This window comes from Perca fluviatilis, chromosome 18 (assembly GCF_010015445.1).
Source record: "Perca fluviatilis chromosome 18, GENO_Pfluv_1.0, whole genome shotgun sequence".
Classification (NCBI taxonomy): Eukaryota; Metazoa; Chordata; class Actinopteri; order Perciformes; family Percidae; genus Perca; species Perca fluviatilis.
This window is the reverse complement of record NC_053129.1, coordinates 16,400,961-16,416,717: the sequence shown is the minus strand read 5'-3', so window position 1 is coordinate 16,416,717 and position 15,757 is coordinate 16,400,961. Positions and strand designations below refer to the sequence as shown.

The following is a 15,757-nucleotide window of genomic DNA, read 5'->3' as shown; positions in this document are numbered from 1 at the left end:
CACATCTCCTGCAAAACTCATTCCAAGCAACACAACTCTTAACACACATTTCAAAACAGGCTCAATGCAGCCAAACACTATGAACAATCCTCACTGAGATAACACACACTGTCACTCAGAACACACTAACAGTAAACACACTAGCATCAAAAACCAATACACAAATTACAAACTTTCTCATCTTTACAGTTTGAACAATTTGAGTGACTTCACACTACTCAATAGTTTCTTTAAAGAAAAGATATAGATTATATGTAATATACCAATTTTTACGTAAGGCAAACAACAAGGAATGAAAATCAGCAGTTTGCTTCAATATAGTATTTTGTCTCTAGTAATTCATGGAATTACTGGAAAGGTGCAAAACAGTAACAAAGAATAGTGTGACTAATCATGCCTCTCTCCAGCATCATGCGGCAAGTTTTCTTCATCACATTGGATGTCTGCATCATCTCTAAATACAAATGAATGTGGTGTTTCCATTGCTTCCACCTATTACTTTCTGAAAAACAGTAAGAATGCAGTTTTACTATAGTAAAGATATAATGTTTTTCACTTTTTTTATAGCTGTGTATGTAACCTCAGACATCTTACCTGGACATATTGGTATCTTTGCTCTTTTACCTGTTTCTCTCAAACGGTACAGTGTATAATTGTTTCATTCTTATTTGGTGTTTGTATACAAAAAAAGGCTTTCTGAGCTTCCTGTGTATAAATACCGTATATGTTCACTAACTAGTCTAAAACAAGACACCTGCTTAGGCTTTCAGCTAAAATTGCAATCAGCAGTGTTTGATAGGCACCAGACTGAAATATATTCTGTTTTGAATGTGTGGTACTGTGTTCAAGCAATGAAAAACGAACTAGAGTTTGGTCCACATGAACTGCTGCTGTGCAGACTGTACATGCGGCGTCAGTTGTGCCCACTGTCGTTTAGCAATCGGAAAAAAACTGTAACAAAGACTTTCTGTTGAAAATGATAAATCTCAATCCAAATCTGATAAATTATCAGAGTTATTTTCTCAGACATTAGAAAGCCACCTTCAGAGCTACAGAGGACAGTATACAACTGATTTTACCGGCTGTCAAATAGTTGGAGTGCTCCTTTAATCAAGTTACCATAAATTAGTTACTAATTAATTTGTGGTAACTTGGGGGGTGGAGGAATAGTCCAGCCCCACATTTTACTCTGTCTAGACAGCAATTATAGGCTAACTGTTATTTATAATGCATGGAAGTAAGTAGGCCTACTCCTGCAGTGTAGTTTTCATCACAAGATATTCAGCTCCTTAGTCTAAATTTGTACATGTAAATTTGTACATACATTTTAAACCCTGTGCAACCTGCTACAGCAATATTGTACTTTATTATGGTAGTTCCACTAAGACTAATTTGAATTTGACAGAGAGAAATAAAGGGGTAGGGGTGGATGTCCGCTTCCTGGTTTTGACGTACGTCCCCTACGTCATATGACCAGTGCCCCTGCAGTGCCTGGTGGTGCCCATATGTCAATGGTGGTGCCCTGTGTCAGCGACTCTCCTTAATGCTCTGCGGTAAGAATTCACCCATTATGTGGAGCTCTGTGTAAAAATGCATTCACAGTTTAGATTTTATTTTTTTAAATATGTCGGTCAGTGGCTGTCGGTCCAGCAGGATAGAGTCCATATTTAATGGTCCCGGACAAAACAAGTAGGCCTACACATCCCTCGTAAAGTTATGGGTCAGGGTGATGAGGGTGTAAAGCCATAGTGTAAAGCAGTCGCAAAAAAGCGCCATCTTGTGGCTTGCCTACTGGAAGTTAAAAACTCTTAAAACCGAGCTAAACATAGGCTATGTAAATAAACAAGTGTGGAATTTCTATACAGCTTTTTTCATTTTCACTCGTGATGAACAGCAAGAAATTACAGTCTACGTTTGGAGTTTATTTAGGCCCAAGTGAAGCAAAAATAAAATGAAGCCTGCCGCCAGCGGCGCTGCAGATCCTCCATCATCGTCAACATCATCAGCAGACAATAGCGCAGGGAGGAGGAGGCAGCACCGGGCTCCCTCGCCGGCTACAGCCCAGGAAGGGGCAAACAGACGAGCTTCACGGCGCCCAGGCAGGTCCAGATCTCCTCTACCCGCGGGAAGGAGCAGAATCATCGGGGTGAGAGAGAGATTGAGGTCCGCAGACGGAAGGGAGAGGGAGCCCGAGAGCCGCGGAGGGGCAGCTGTTCATCCGGATGGTGCTGAAGCTGATCTAGTCGCACCAAACAGGGCGGATGCTGTCGGGAAAGGTCCGACAGAATCATCAGCATCGGCCCGTCGCTCCGCTTTACGCCTGCCCTGCCTCAAGGGCGACTCCTCCGAGCGTTTGTTGCCCGGCAGAGCATCGCCTTCCTTCTCCGTGGCAGAGAAAGGGAAGATACCCGGAGAGGAAGGCCGTCGTAGGGAGAGAAGCGGCGCGTCTGAGGGCTGCGGCTCGGGCCTCGGTTTGGGTTTGTGGAGAGGAGGATGCTTACATGCTGAACTCATCCAGTTCCATCTGCAGAAGAGATTGAGAAGAAGCAGTGCGAAGATGCAAACCAAGACGGATAACATGGGAACAGAGGAGGCCGCTCTGGGAGAGCCGGAGCCGGCTGCAGAGGCAACAGAGGCGGGGTCCGTGACACAGCAGGACCAGGCCTTTGAAGACGAGATGGAAAGACTGCTTGATGAAAATGAAGATCTTAAGGTTTGATGCATGCTATTTTTTATTTAGGCTGGTGCTCTGTCATCAGCTAGCAGCATATAAAAATATGGCAGATAAAAAAGACAATGTGTCACCTCACCAGAATCCACTGCCAAACAGTCGACGTTTGTTTTTTCATAATAGGATGACCAAAAATCCATGTTGGTAGGGCCTATTTGAAGCCTGTGGGCCCATAAAACCCTGGGGCCACAGTACTCTGTACTAAATCTTGTGTTTGCAGTATCTTAGATAGGTAAACATCAGTTGATTTGTCTGTTGAACATCCTCCGTCCTCACAGAACATGAAGCTAAGACCCAAGTTGAAAATACACTGGCTACAGATGACTAATTGGATATTGAACACACATTGGTATCGATCTGCTAGAATCAATGATATCTTGTGTTTCAAATGAGGGACAATCAAGGGAGTCAACAGCTGGGGTTTCATATGTGCTATGTTGTCATAGAAGACATACTGATAAAAAATAAAATTGAAGCAACTCACATCCAGTCTTTGGCACATGAAATAAATTTGAATTCAGATATTTTGTGCACATGTCTGAAGCTGACTATATTTGGCTCAAGTCCAAAACATCCATTACTGACTGTGGAGTCAAAAGTCAGATTCTAAAACCAAACAGCAGAGTTTAGTTGATCCTAATATTAACCTCTATTAATATAATCTCTACTATGCACCCACCAGTGTGAAATTGAGGAGATGAGGACCGAGATGGACGAGATGCGGGACACGTTCTACGAAGAAGACACGTGTCAGCTGCAGGAGATGAGGCGTGAGCTGGAGAGAGCCAATAAAAACTGCCGGATCCTGCAGTATCGTCTGAGGAAGGCTGAGAGGAAGAAGATGCGCTACGCCCAGACGGGAGAGATCGATGAGGAGCTGCTCAGGAGTCTGGAGCAGGACCTGAAGGTGCAGAGGGGAGGGGAACGTGCTCAACTCTCTGTGTGTGTCTTTCTGGGAGCAATCCCAAGGATGTGTATGCAAGCTTTCAATGTAGCATCTGCCACAGGTGAAAACATTGCATTTAGAAAACAATTGTCATGGTTGTAGCTTTAACTCCTATGCTGGTTTATAAATTATGCTTATATGTAGTTATTTTGTTTTGAAGATAAAACATGAAAATCCCCTAAGTTGGAGTGAAAATATTCTAAAATGATATCCTCACACTAACTAAACAATGCAGGTAGCGAAGGATGTGTCTGTGAGGCTGCACCACGAGCTGGAAAAGGTGGAGGAGAAGCGCACAAAGACAGAGGAGGAGAATGAAAAACTGAGACAGAAACTCATAGAGGTGGAAGTGACCAAACAAGCCCTGCAGAATGAACTAGACAAAAACAAAGAGGTATGTAAATACTTACATAGATAGTCTATTGAAAGATTTAATTCTAGCTGCAAAAAATTAGCTGTACACCATGCACCGCTTCCTGTTTGGGGGCGTTACATGGGAATTTCCTACTTGCCACGACCACACACACAGACAAAAACCATCACAAATTTAAACATTCATCTTTCGAACTGTCCTCCAACAGTCTCAAAAGAGAAGAGGAAGCAAGGACATCCAGAAGACAGACAGGAAATCAGCACAGACTCCTACAGAGGTGAGAGGCTTGTACAAGTAATTAAAAACAATTATCTTCTTTTTCCCTTATATTTGTGTCTTGTCATGAATATTTTTCCAGACATCAAGAGGAATTATAAAAATATATAGATTCTGCAGGTTTCGCTCACATCCTTACGTAATGTTCTCAAGTCAAACATTTTGCTTTTCAGCTCGGGGCCACAACAGGCCAAAGCAAGCGCTCAAATCATTTGAAAGAAAAGTACAGGAATTACTTTAGACTTAGTGGACATCAAACGTCCTCTTGGTCCAATGATAGATAATGTTTTAGCTTTGAAAGCGAAAAAACTTCTCTTTAATCTTAAGTCCTTCTGTCTTTATGTCTTATTGTGGAAACCTACTTTGTGAACTTCAGGATTAGGTTGGAACCGTTCCTGCTTAAATGCACTTTAGTATGTACAGTCTGTGTTATCTCTGTGCTCCAGGAGGACAATGAGGACCTTAAGTGCCAGCTAGCGTTCATCAAAGAGGAAGCGGTGCTTATGAGAAAGAAGACGGCCAAAATTGACAAAGAGAAGGACCGTCTAGACCAAGAGCTGCAGAAGTACCGCTCCTTCTATGGTGAACTGGACAGCACCCATCCTAAAGGAGAAGCTGGGGGTCCGCCCACCACCCGCGAGTCAGAGCTAAAGCTCCGGCTCCGCCTGGTGGAGGAGGAGGCCAACATCCTGGGGAGGAAAATAGTTGAGTTGGAGGTAAGAGCAGACAATGCTACACAAGTCTGTTAAGGGAGTAACACCTCAGTGGGAGTCATGTGAGTGTTGAGCTCTTCTCCTTCTACCCCACAGGTTGAGAACCGTGGCCTGAGGGCCGAGCTCGACGACCTCCGCGGTGAAGGAGAGGGTGCTGGAGGCTCTGGGTGCGGAGCGATGGGTGGGCAGGGCTCGGGGCGGGGCCGCGGTGATGATCTGACGGAGCTCCGACAGCAGCTGCAGCTGGTGGAGGACGAGGCAGAGCTGCTGAGGAGGAATCTAGCAGATGCTGAAGATCAAAACAAGAGAGTGACTGCTGAGCTAAACAAGATGCGGTTCAAAGCCAGCACCCATGAGGGAGGCGCCAGGCACGGGGGAGGAGGTGGAGGGATTGATGGAGCAAAGGCAGAAGCCCTGCAGGAGGAGTTAAAGGCAGCAAGGCTACAGATTAATGACCTTAGTGGCAAGGTATTTCAAGCGGATTGATCATATTGACAATAATTTGCTTTTAGATTATGAGCTGAAAAAACATAAAATATTCTGTGATTATGACTTAACCATAGTCATAAAATATTATTACTCCTCATATAGATATACATTTACTAATGTAATTATGTTTCATTTTGTAGGAATTTAATCAAAGATAGAAAAACAACTGTCTACTGTAATGCTCGCAGCTCTGTGAGGCTGCACGTGGGGAAAGCAGTGCTTTGAGCTAAATGCTAACGCTAGCATGGCAACATGCTAACAGTGACAATGCTTAAATGCTGATTTAATGTAGGCCTATGTAATGTTTTAATGTTTACCATGTTCACCATTTGTGTTAGCATGCTAACATTTGCTAATTAGCACAGAATACAAAATACAGCTAAAGCTGTAAATGCACTATTTACTAGTTTGAGTAGGCTATTTTTTGCTAAAGAAAAATACAGTGTTCAGCTGTTTTAGGAAATTACAGATCCCTTTCCTACAAGAGAGTATTTAGCCTTGCTAGCAGCTCTGTGAGGCTGTACATAGGCACAGCAGTGCGCTGAGCTAAATGCTAACATCAGCATGCTAACATGCTCACATTTACAATGCTAACATGTTGAAGTTCTGCAATGTTTACCATGTTAACTATCTTGGTTAAGCATGTTAGCATGCTTTCTTTTTCTAATTAGCACTGAAGACAAAGTACAGCTGAAGCTGATGGGAATTTCAGTATTTTTGCAGGTATTCGGTCATAAACCAAAGTATTGGACAAATAAAAAATGTTGATCTGATGATAGCGCTGGATAAAAAGGTCATGGTTCACCAAAGTGACTTTGCCATCCATAGAGCCATGTCGTTTGCGGAGCTAACAACGTATCCTGTTATGCCTAATTTTAAAATCTTTGCTCAGTATGTCCTATTTTGTAAAAAGTCTGATTACCAAATGTTATTACTGCACATCTCTTTGTTTTTATTCAGGTGATGCAGCTGCAGTACGAGAATCGTGTGCTCCTCTCCAACATGCAGCGCTATGACCTGGCCTCCCACCTCTCCCTGCGGCCCAGCCCACGGGACAGCGATGCAGAGAGCGATGCAGGCGGTGCGACAAGTGGTCGCCGTGAGAGTGACGAGGACTCCACCTCTTCCCGCCTCCTCCCACCGCACCGCAAACGAGAGGGCCCTGTAGGTGGGGAAAGTGACTCAGATGAGGTCAGAAACAATAACGGAAGCAGCCGTTGCCTGACGCCCACGCGGGGCCTCTACACCCCCACTGGGCCCGAGGGTGCCGCCTCCTCCGCCTTGGCCCGCTTTCTGCCTGGGGGCCGGTGCACCCTGCGCGAAAGGCAGCAAATGACTGACATCCGCACGGAGGCGGAGAGGCTCGTTCGCACCATGGACCGGCTCATCGCTGACACGGCCACTATCATCACAGAGGCTAGGGTCTACGTCTCAAACAGTGACCTGATGTTCGGGAGGGGAGAGGAGGGTGGGGAGGAAGATGGGAGCAGGATCAGGGAACATGAGCTGCTGTATCGCATTAACGCTCAGATGAAGGCCTTCCGAAAAGAACTGCAGACCTTCATAGACAAACTGGAAGTGCCGAGGCATGAGGACAGGGAGACGGAGGAGCCACTGTCGGTGAGACAAAACATTTTTTTATGAGCTTTATGTAAAAATTTCTGAAATAGTTCAATGCTGATTCTATTTCTACCGTTTTCTCACTAAATCCAACCTCCTGGTTTGTCCTTCCGCCCTTCCTTCGCCCAGATGTTCCAGCCTATCATTTTGCTCATCCTCATACTTGTGTTATTCTCCTCCCTCTCTTACGCCACCATCTTTAAACTAGTCTTTCTTTTTACTCTTTTCTTTGTTCTGTGATGTTCGCCTCCCTTAATTCACATCATCCCTTGTTTGTTTGTTTTGTTCTGTTGTTTTTCTTTCCCCCCCCGCATCATTTGTTGCCAAGGTAACCAAAAGCACAGGAAAAGCTCAGCACTTGCCAAAGCTGCAGTCACATTCAAGAGAGTGTGGCTAGATTCAACACTGGAGTCTACATTATCCATAACCCATCACTGTCCATATCAGCCCCTCCGGAAGGTGAGTTACAATGTGTACTATCCCAGTTCTTTGAAAACCTGACTATTGTCTTATTACTAGGCTCGTTCGAGATGAGCCAGGTCTGCGCAGAATTGATCACCGGCAATCGCCGCCCAATGTATGCCGGTTAGATTTGTGTTTGACTTGATCCTGACTTGCTCTGATGTCATGCACACGTGGGTAACGATAACCTCACGAGATCAAGGCGGCCGCAGTTCTGAGATGCAGGCAGCGCAGTTGCTTTTCACCGACTGCAAGACCCAGGCGGACCCAGGGCATGCTGGGAAACGCCGGCCTCTCAGCTGACCTAACAGCTGATTGGTTCAGAATCGACTCAACATGATGACATTTTATATAAACTTTTTATTGATTTTGAATTGGAGGGATTTTAACTGCTATTTGTCTAATTTAAAGGCTTATTCTGTAGAAACCACATGTTGTGTGGCTGATAGTTATGTTTAGAAGTCAGAGAGACTAAATCCGTTCAGATTACAGATCATCTACAGTGTGTTAATTAAAATCAGCAACAGATCGAGAGAGCTACTCTGTCATAATTAAAACAACTGGAGACTGTTTACAAGCTGGGTCTGATAATATTTTATTAAATCGGAATCGGACCACAGTGTTTCTATGACTTCCTGTTCAGCCTGAAGGCTGCTGGAATCGGCTGGAAACTGTCTGACTTGACAGCGAATTTTTGTCACCGCCACCGGCTGCTCCCACCTGCTCTCGTCCACTTTACAGGCGAGGCGCAGTTCATCTCGAACAAGCCTAATGTGTCACCGATCTGATTGTTTGTATTGCAGCAGAGTGAACATCAAAATATGTAAATATTAAAGAATAACAAAAAAGAAACAAATGGAATGTAATATTTTCATATTGGACCACATTAAGGGGCAAGATTGTTGCATGACAACAGCAGTCAACAAAGAGGTGCTTAATATGTCCTCTGTGTTTGGAAATGTTCGTAGTTTTAGCATGTATGTCCGTTTAAACCAATACTAGATAGTTTTGATTATAGAAGTTCATTCTTTACCTCAACAGTAAGTGTGACAAAACAATTTCGACTCTAGGGTCCATGGAGCTTGCTCAGGTCCATTTTCCTGAGCAGTTACATGGTCTCTTGTCCATGTTGGCTTTAGACGGATGAAATGTCTGTTTTGAAGGAATGTTTTGGCATTTTGGAAAATACAGTTATTTGCTTTGTTGCTAAAACTAAGATGACATGATTGATACCACTGTTAGGCTATGTCTGTATGCTGAATATGAAGGTAGAGCCAGCAGCTGATTAGCTTAGCTTAGCACAAAGACTGGAAGCAGGGGGAAACCTAGCAAGCCATGGCTTCCACTTTTATATTTCCACGGATTAATGACATGAAACATTTTATGTAGTGATCTTTAGAAGTGCTGCTAGGCACATTTTTTATTTATTTTTTATCTTTGAAGAGAGCCAGGCTAACCGTTCCCCCTACTTCTAGTCTTTATGGTAAGCAAGCTAGCTAACTGTTGCTGGCTCTATAGCGTCATCTTATGCAGCTTAGCATACATGAGAGTAGTATAAATCTTCTCGTCTAAGTCTTGGTAAGAAAGTGAATAAATATATTTACCAAATGCCAAAGTATTTTTTTAAGCCAGTTTTTATTGCTGATGAAGACCATGAGATAAGACTGAAAAGCCAGTAAGTGGACCTTTGAGTTGAGATTATGTGGTTCACATTAATAGACAGAGATACTGTAGATAGAATATGTTTCAGAAATGGAGGTCATACAGGGTTTAGTGTTGCTTACCTCGAGGTTTAAGGTCACAAAGCTGCAAGGGAGGAAACCTAAATCACCTCTCCATGCCATGGTTTATGTCATGGTTTAACCTTGTTGCTAAATATAGTTTATTTTGTCACAGGCTTATGACAGCAGTCGCCTCTACTTTGTTTTTCAGAACGACACTAGCTGTACCATCCTGTTGTTGTTGCCTAAAGGTAAAGTAAGGCTAAAGTTTGTTTTTATCCCCTCTCCTTTACTTGGTGAAGGATTTGTCATTTATTAGGGAACACAACAGGTGTAGGGAAAATGGCAATGATCCAGGTGTTTCAAACTGGAAGGAATTCTAATGATCCCGTTGAGTGCCAAATGTCAGATCTTGTCCAAGGGGGGCCCCCAAAAATTCCCAGCGGGACCCCTGATTAGAGCCAGGCATTAGTAATTGATGGTGTGTCAGATGAACAGTAGCAGCGGGATGAGTCAAGAACACAGTCGCAGGTTCGGGTTAGTCCAGGACATTGTATAAGGTTTCACACATTTTGCTCTTTTAAAATATAAATATGACAAAAAATATTATAAAATAAATTAATAAAAAAAAAAAAAAGACTGAAATTATGCCAAACAAGCAAGGCATCCACGTTGCAATTTCCTTTTCGTGACTACCTTCAATAAAGATATTATTGACTGTGACACATTATTACTCATGGTGTCACACACCCATTTGGCATCCCTTGGAAAAATGATTTGCAGTGGGGCATGGTCACAAGACCAAATCTGCCCAAGCATCCTAAAGCAGAGTAGCAACAGAGAAGCCCATTGGCCGAGGGATCGCAGCAGCTGAAATAGCTATGTAAACACTTTCCCTCTCACCGTGAGCCCCAGTAATTATAGCCAGGATGCTGGTGACGACAGTTGTCCCACCGAGACCGAAAATGCTGGAATAAATTTGACATTATGATATTTGATCCCGGCTCCAATGGCGCACCCACGTAAACAGTGGGGAGCAGTATAAAGGCAGGGTACCCCGGCTGGAACAGAAGTTGTTTACCCTTTAGCTCAACGCTCCGGACTTAACCCCAACAGCCAAACTAGAAGAACTGGGGCCCTTTAAATCCAGTCCGCAGGGTTTTACGTTACACAGTGGAGGAAAAGGGAAGGGGAAGCACCGGAGAGAGGCGACTTGACAATTAGGCGCCGAGGGGAGTGAATCTGTTGGAGAGGCCAGAGCGCACAGCACGCAGGAATAGAGCAAGCTGAGGATTTACACTGGAGCATTGAAAACTTTTATGTTGAGAAAGGTAAGGACAGCTGTTTATCATTGAGGCGGAAATGGCTGTAATGGAAATTGCTTATGGTTTAGTGTCATTTAAGACAATATCATTTTAAATGAATTGTATATAAGCTTACAATTTAGACATCATGAATGGCAAAACCTGAAGTTGCCTGGGCCAATTGTCATCTTGTTTAGTGTCATGGTGATTTTCTTTTAAGTTTTCATTTTTTTAATAACATTTTTTTTACTTCACTTTTTTTTTCTTCATTTATTTATTGAGCAAGTTTTGGGTTGTTTTTTTCATGTTTTTGTCTCTGACATAAATTCACTCTCTCTCTGTCCCTCTGCCATGTGTACAGACCATGCAGCCAGTTTACTATGCATAGTTACAAGATTATTAATATCTCTACTCTTACATAACAGGTGGGAGGGAAGTGGCTGGTACATTCGGGCACTTTCAACCAGGATACTTGTCATATTTAATGATGGCAACAACAACAAAGCAGGGGCTGCAATAATAGTTAGGCTATTAGTGCTCCCATTGGGACAAAACACCACCATGACAGTAATGAATGGCCACATTTACAAGGTTTGGGGATACATCTGAGGGGCAACCCTGAAATCATCTGAGATATGACACAGAGACAGAGTTTGCGTTGAGTTTTTCCACCATGTCTTGCGGCGTACAGAGGCAGGCTGAAGGGTCAAAGTGACCAAGAGCTGTCATGCAACACACGCAACACGTGCTGCATAGGTAGGCTTTCATGACTGTGAATTTTAGAGAATGTGAAAGAAGAGGACTGTAAATATCTGACCTATGTGAGGACGGAAAATGCCTAACAATACAAGTCAGACTCAAGTCCAATAGAATAAATAGGTTTCACTTGCTGCAATTTGTCCTCAATTAGTTGTCTTTGCCACTGGTGCAGTTGTATGTTTTATTCTGCCTTGTTAGGAGACGAAAACAGGTTGACTAGCATTGTAAAAAAGTGTCAAAAATGTTCACTTAAGTATTAAGTCTTAAGTAACAATGAGATTGCCAAATCAGATTTGGGGCTAAATGACACAGAAACACTGTGAAAAGAAGTTTATATCAGGATAATTACTACTTAACTACATAATGTATTCCAACCCTCTTTTTTCCCCCATGTATTTGTCTTTATAGTGTTTCCAGTCCATCGATCCTTCCAACCCTACGGTGACCTCTGACAGGAAAGTGAAACAGGAGAAAGGGGAAATTGCCATTTAAAGAGGCCTCTGGGTATTGAACGGCCTGCGTCATGGCAGCCATTGATCTGGAGCGTGGGCTGGAACACAGTGGCCGGGGCTGGGGTAAAGACAAGCCGGAGCTGATGGACAACTTTGACTCAGAGATGCAGGAGTGGGAGGACCAGCTGCAGGACATCCAGAGACAAATTGAAGAGGTAAGATTACGTATAAAAATGTTGGACTGTTTCCAATGCCATAGAGACCGGAGTCCAAAAATATGATCTCAAGCTGCTGTTTGCCTTGAAAACACACGTTGAATATTGAATACAGTAGAACGTTGTGTGGATTAGTGGACAGTTTGAGTCAGTGAATAAAAAAAAAAGTGACTTGTGGAGCAGCGCAGTCTGTTTGTTAGTGCACCATAATAAACTGTTGGCACCGCACCGACTAACTCAACCTCATGGCCTTGTTGGAGCAATGATAAAGACAAATGTTAACAAGCCAATTAAACTGTGATGTGCCGACAGACATGCTGAACTCTCTCTCTCACACACACACAAAGTCTGAAAGCGGATACTAAAGGAGCATTAAGGGTTGCGATGGGAAACATAGTTGTGCAAAGTGGAATAACATGTGCTGATCATAAATATAGGTTAGGCTGTGCAACGATTTTGTGATAATTATAAGACTTGTTTGTTGTGTAAACACAGTTCCCCTTGTTGAGTGGTTTTTGCATGTAGTTGTGTACAGTACTTGAGAAGTTGTTTATGTTTTCTTCTGTTTTCATTTTTCAGTTGTACAATGAAGTTCAGGCCCGCAGAGGAGCAAACGATATCACTACTGACCACCAGAAAAATGGCAATGGTCTTTTTGCGCCCAGCCATCATAGCAAGAATCACCCTGGAGCTATACCTGTGCCACATCACTATAGTAACGGCTGTAACTATAGCCCCAGTGGGTACAGCTACCCTGCGAGTCATCAAAATGGCTACGGTTACTGCCACGCCAACTCAGAGATTGGAGACTTGTTGCAGGATTATTTGGGGCAGGGGAAGCAAATGAGCCGGAAGAACAATGGAGCTCGCCACGTGGTGAGTAAAGGCAATTCTTTACTTTACTGCCTTATGCCTCATTTTGTTGGCATCTGCACATCTGAGGAAACCAGATATGTGGACATGATACGGGGGTTCAGCTGGGGTTCAGTCAGGAACATATTGATTACAGTTAGCTGGTTCCTTGCAGTCTGCTTACACTGACAGGTTACCAGATAGGAGTTAGTTTCACATACTTTCACCAACTCTTGCACTTTCCCAACTCCTGACGAAGCAGTCAGAAAGAAAGCCAAGACGTTAAACTGTTTCCTGTTCCACATAAAAAGCCATGTGCATGGCCAAAGTTAAAGTAGAGTAGATCAGAGTGGTTTTAGCAGTGCTATATTGATTGATGATCAGGGGTCAGTTTTGGTAAGGTACAGTGAACGGAACATTGTCAGTGATCTTGAAGTAGCACACTCATTTAAAGCTTCTAAATATAGTAGGTAGAGGTTGATATGGCTGTTTCTTAAATATATTTTTCCCTTCTCTCTCAGCGCTTCAGTGACACGATCAAGGTGAGCCCGGGATCAGAGATCAGAAAAAATTCTGGAAATGAAAGGTAAGTGCACTGCAGCCCCATTCTTGGAACTTTTGTAGAATGATGTGATGTAAGGGAAACACCTGTTAATCTTATTTTTGTTTGTTTCGGATTGGTTCAGGCTTGGTGAAGAGCAGTTTGTGGGCAGTTTTGAGGACACTGAAAACAGGAAGAACCAAGTGTCTCACATGAAGAGCTCCCCCCGCAGAGAGAGTTCCCCCAACAAAGAAAACACAGGTGCCAAGCCCCCTCTTGGACAAAGGGATGCTCCTGCTGTACAACCACGCTCACAGCTCCCCATAACAACAGCTGAATCTCCTGCTCCAGACAGGAAGTCCTACGGTCCTGGCGTCCTGGGAGATAGGAAGTGCGGCAGCCCCTCTGTTCTCAGGAAGTTTGGAGCCATGCTTCAGGAAAACGAGGGCAAAATGCTCACCGAATCAGGGGTGGTGACCAATCAGGGGCTGGCACAAGAGCCAAAGTGTCCCACCCCGAGCTGTCAGCGCAGAGCTCTGGGAGCCACTGTAGTCTCCGGCAGGGTGCCCATGCGTGTGCCTGCCCAGAAATGCCAATCAGATTCCGGTGTGCTGACAGCAGAGATAGAGCCCGGCCAAGAATGGGGGTTAGTATCAGACTCTGGTAGACAGAACTACAAGGATCACAGAGGAGGCTACAGCGGTTCTAAAGGGGCCCAGCGGAGTCCTCAGCAGTCCCAGAGGAGATCACAGGTGGCAGGGAGCCCAAAGATTAGACCCAGGGCTAACAGTGGGGCAGACAGAGAGGGAGCAAGGAAGCCTGCACCCCAACATGTGGAGCCCAAAATGGACTACAGGGTCTCAAGTGCTTCCTCTGGAGCTCAGAAGATCCAGAGGGGTGGGCTAGTGGGACAGGAGTTGCTAGGTTGTGGCAGAGTGAAGGATGAAGGACTTATTGAGCTGCTGGACATGCTGGACATCCAACATGAGTACAGCTCCAGTCCCAGAGCAGGACACACAGCTTACAGACAGGATCCACAGCAGGTAGGCTTTTTTCTGCTTCTTTTTGTCATTAAGTTCAGAATTAGCACCAATTTTACAAAAGCAAACCAATGAAACGTGTGCTGATACTACATAATCTAACGTGTCCCATTATGTCTCCGCTCAGGTAAACCCAGCCAAGTTGTCCCCAGCCAATCCTAAAAAGAGCTTCTCTCGTCCTGCGCGGCCAGCCAATCAGCGACCTCCTTCCAGGTGGGCCGGCCGCACCCCTACTGCCATCATCACCACCCCATCAGGCCCAATGTACAGGCCCCCCAGTCCCCTGACTCGCCCCCCTAGCCCCATGACCAGAACCCCAAGTCCCGTCCTGAAGCACCGGCCTCTCGTTTCCTATTCTCTTCAGACTGAGACAGTCATTATGTGATACCTTTCCATTTCACCAAAGCTTGATCCCTTCCTCCAGGGAAACCCTCTCTCTCTGTGTAAATAGTAAGGACTTTTCTGTGAAACAAAGTGCTTTAAGAGAGTTAAAGAAATGCTTAATTTCATCTTGATGACATGTTCCAGATAAAACACATCCACGACATTCTCCAGTGTTGCTGTGGCTTTTTGCTTCTTCTGTGATGAAACCTTTACCAACACATCAACATATTGCTTAGCTGCTTTTACCCCCTTATCCTCTTTTTTGTATTGAATTTCAGGTCTTTTCTGTATAATGAGATTTTGCATGCAGCCCCAGTTTGAGGGTGCATGCTCATGTGTTTAATCCTCATGGTTGCCCTGTTGAATCAAATTCAACCTGGCCACCAGTAGGAATAGATTAAGTCGCGGCTGTGCTCCCAGCAGCAATCTGCTAACTGTCAACAACAGTGTGTTTTAATGTATCATATTGTCAAAGTGATATATTTAAGGTGTTCAAATAACAGTTGTGACAAATGACTATGATATGCCTTTAATGTTTTTTTTTTTTCTTCTTGGTAATAAATATGACAGTGCTTTGATATAAAGACTCGTCTCTCTCTATTGCAGCATTGCATTTTTGCATTTACGATGGCTCATATTTCAGGGTGTTGATTATTTGCTGCATGTCAAGCCTATGGATATCCCTGCATGTCAGTGCAGTGGCAGCTCAAGCAATGTCAGTTGCTAATTGATCCTCCACCTTTAACACATCTGCTGGTTCAGTCATACCTGAGGAGCTGCATGGTAAAATATGCGACGATTTACAGATTGTCCTCTAAACACAGATATTTGATATATGACACGGCGGATTATGTCACACTGAATATGCTTAAGTACTAT

At 44.0% G+C, this 15,757-nt stretch overlaps 2 protein-coding genes across 4 annotated transcripts; both read left to right on the top strand.

The window, feature by feature from the left end:
• The first annotated feature begins 1,520 nt into the window (after positions 1 to 1,520).
• On the top strand, positions 1,521 to 7,419 carry LOC120547269 (protein SOGA3-like). Its single transcript, XM_039782796.1, has 8 exons — positions 1,521 to 2,713; positions 3,414 to 3,638; positions 3,913 to 4,071; positions 4,259 to 4,327; positions 4,773 to 5,042; positions 5,136 to 5,507; positions 6,489 to 7,148; positions 7,278 to 7,419. The coding sequence occupies exons 1-8, from the start codon at positions 1,952 to 1,954 to the stop codon at positions 7,386 to 7,388; spliced, it is 2,628 nt and encodes an 875-aa protein (XP_039638730.1). The 5' UTR covers positions 1,521 to 1,951; the 3' UTR covers positions 7,389 to 7,419.
• A 7-nt stretch (positions 7,420 to 7,426) lies between these two features.
• Positions 7,427 to 15,456, top strand: LOC120547270 (uncharacterized protein KIAA0408-like). Of its 3 annotated transcripts, none has more exons than XM_039782799.1 (6): positions 7,427 to 7,607; positions 11,803 to 12,061; positions 12,641 to 12,937; positions 13,435 to 13,499; positions 13,600 to 14,497; positions 14,622 to 15,456. In XM_039782799.1, the coding sequence occupies exons 2-6, from the start codon at positions 11,918 to 11,920 to the stop codon at positions 14,877 to 14,879; spliced, it is 1,662 nt and encodes a 553-aa protein (XP_039638733.1). In that variant the 5' UTR covers positions 7,427 to 7,607; positions 11,803 to 11,917; the 3' UTR covers positions 14,880 to 15,456. The 3 variants fall into 3 exon arrangements, with proteins under 3 accessions (XP_039638733.1, XP_039638732.1, XP_039638731.1); XM_039782798.1 differs by lacking the exon at positions 7,427 to 7,607 and adding an exon at positions 9,521 to 9,582; XM_039782797.1 differs by lacking the exon at positions 7,427 to 7,607 and adding an exon at positions 10,004 to 10,662.
• Positions 15,457 to 15,757: the final 301 nt, after the last annotated feature.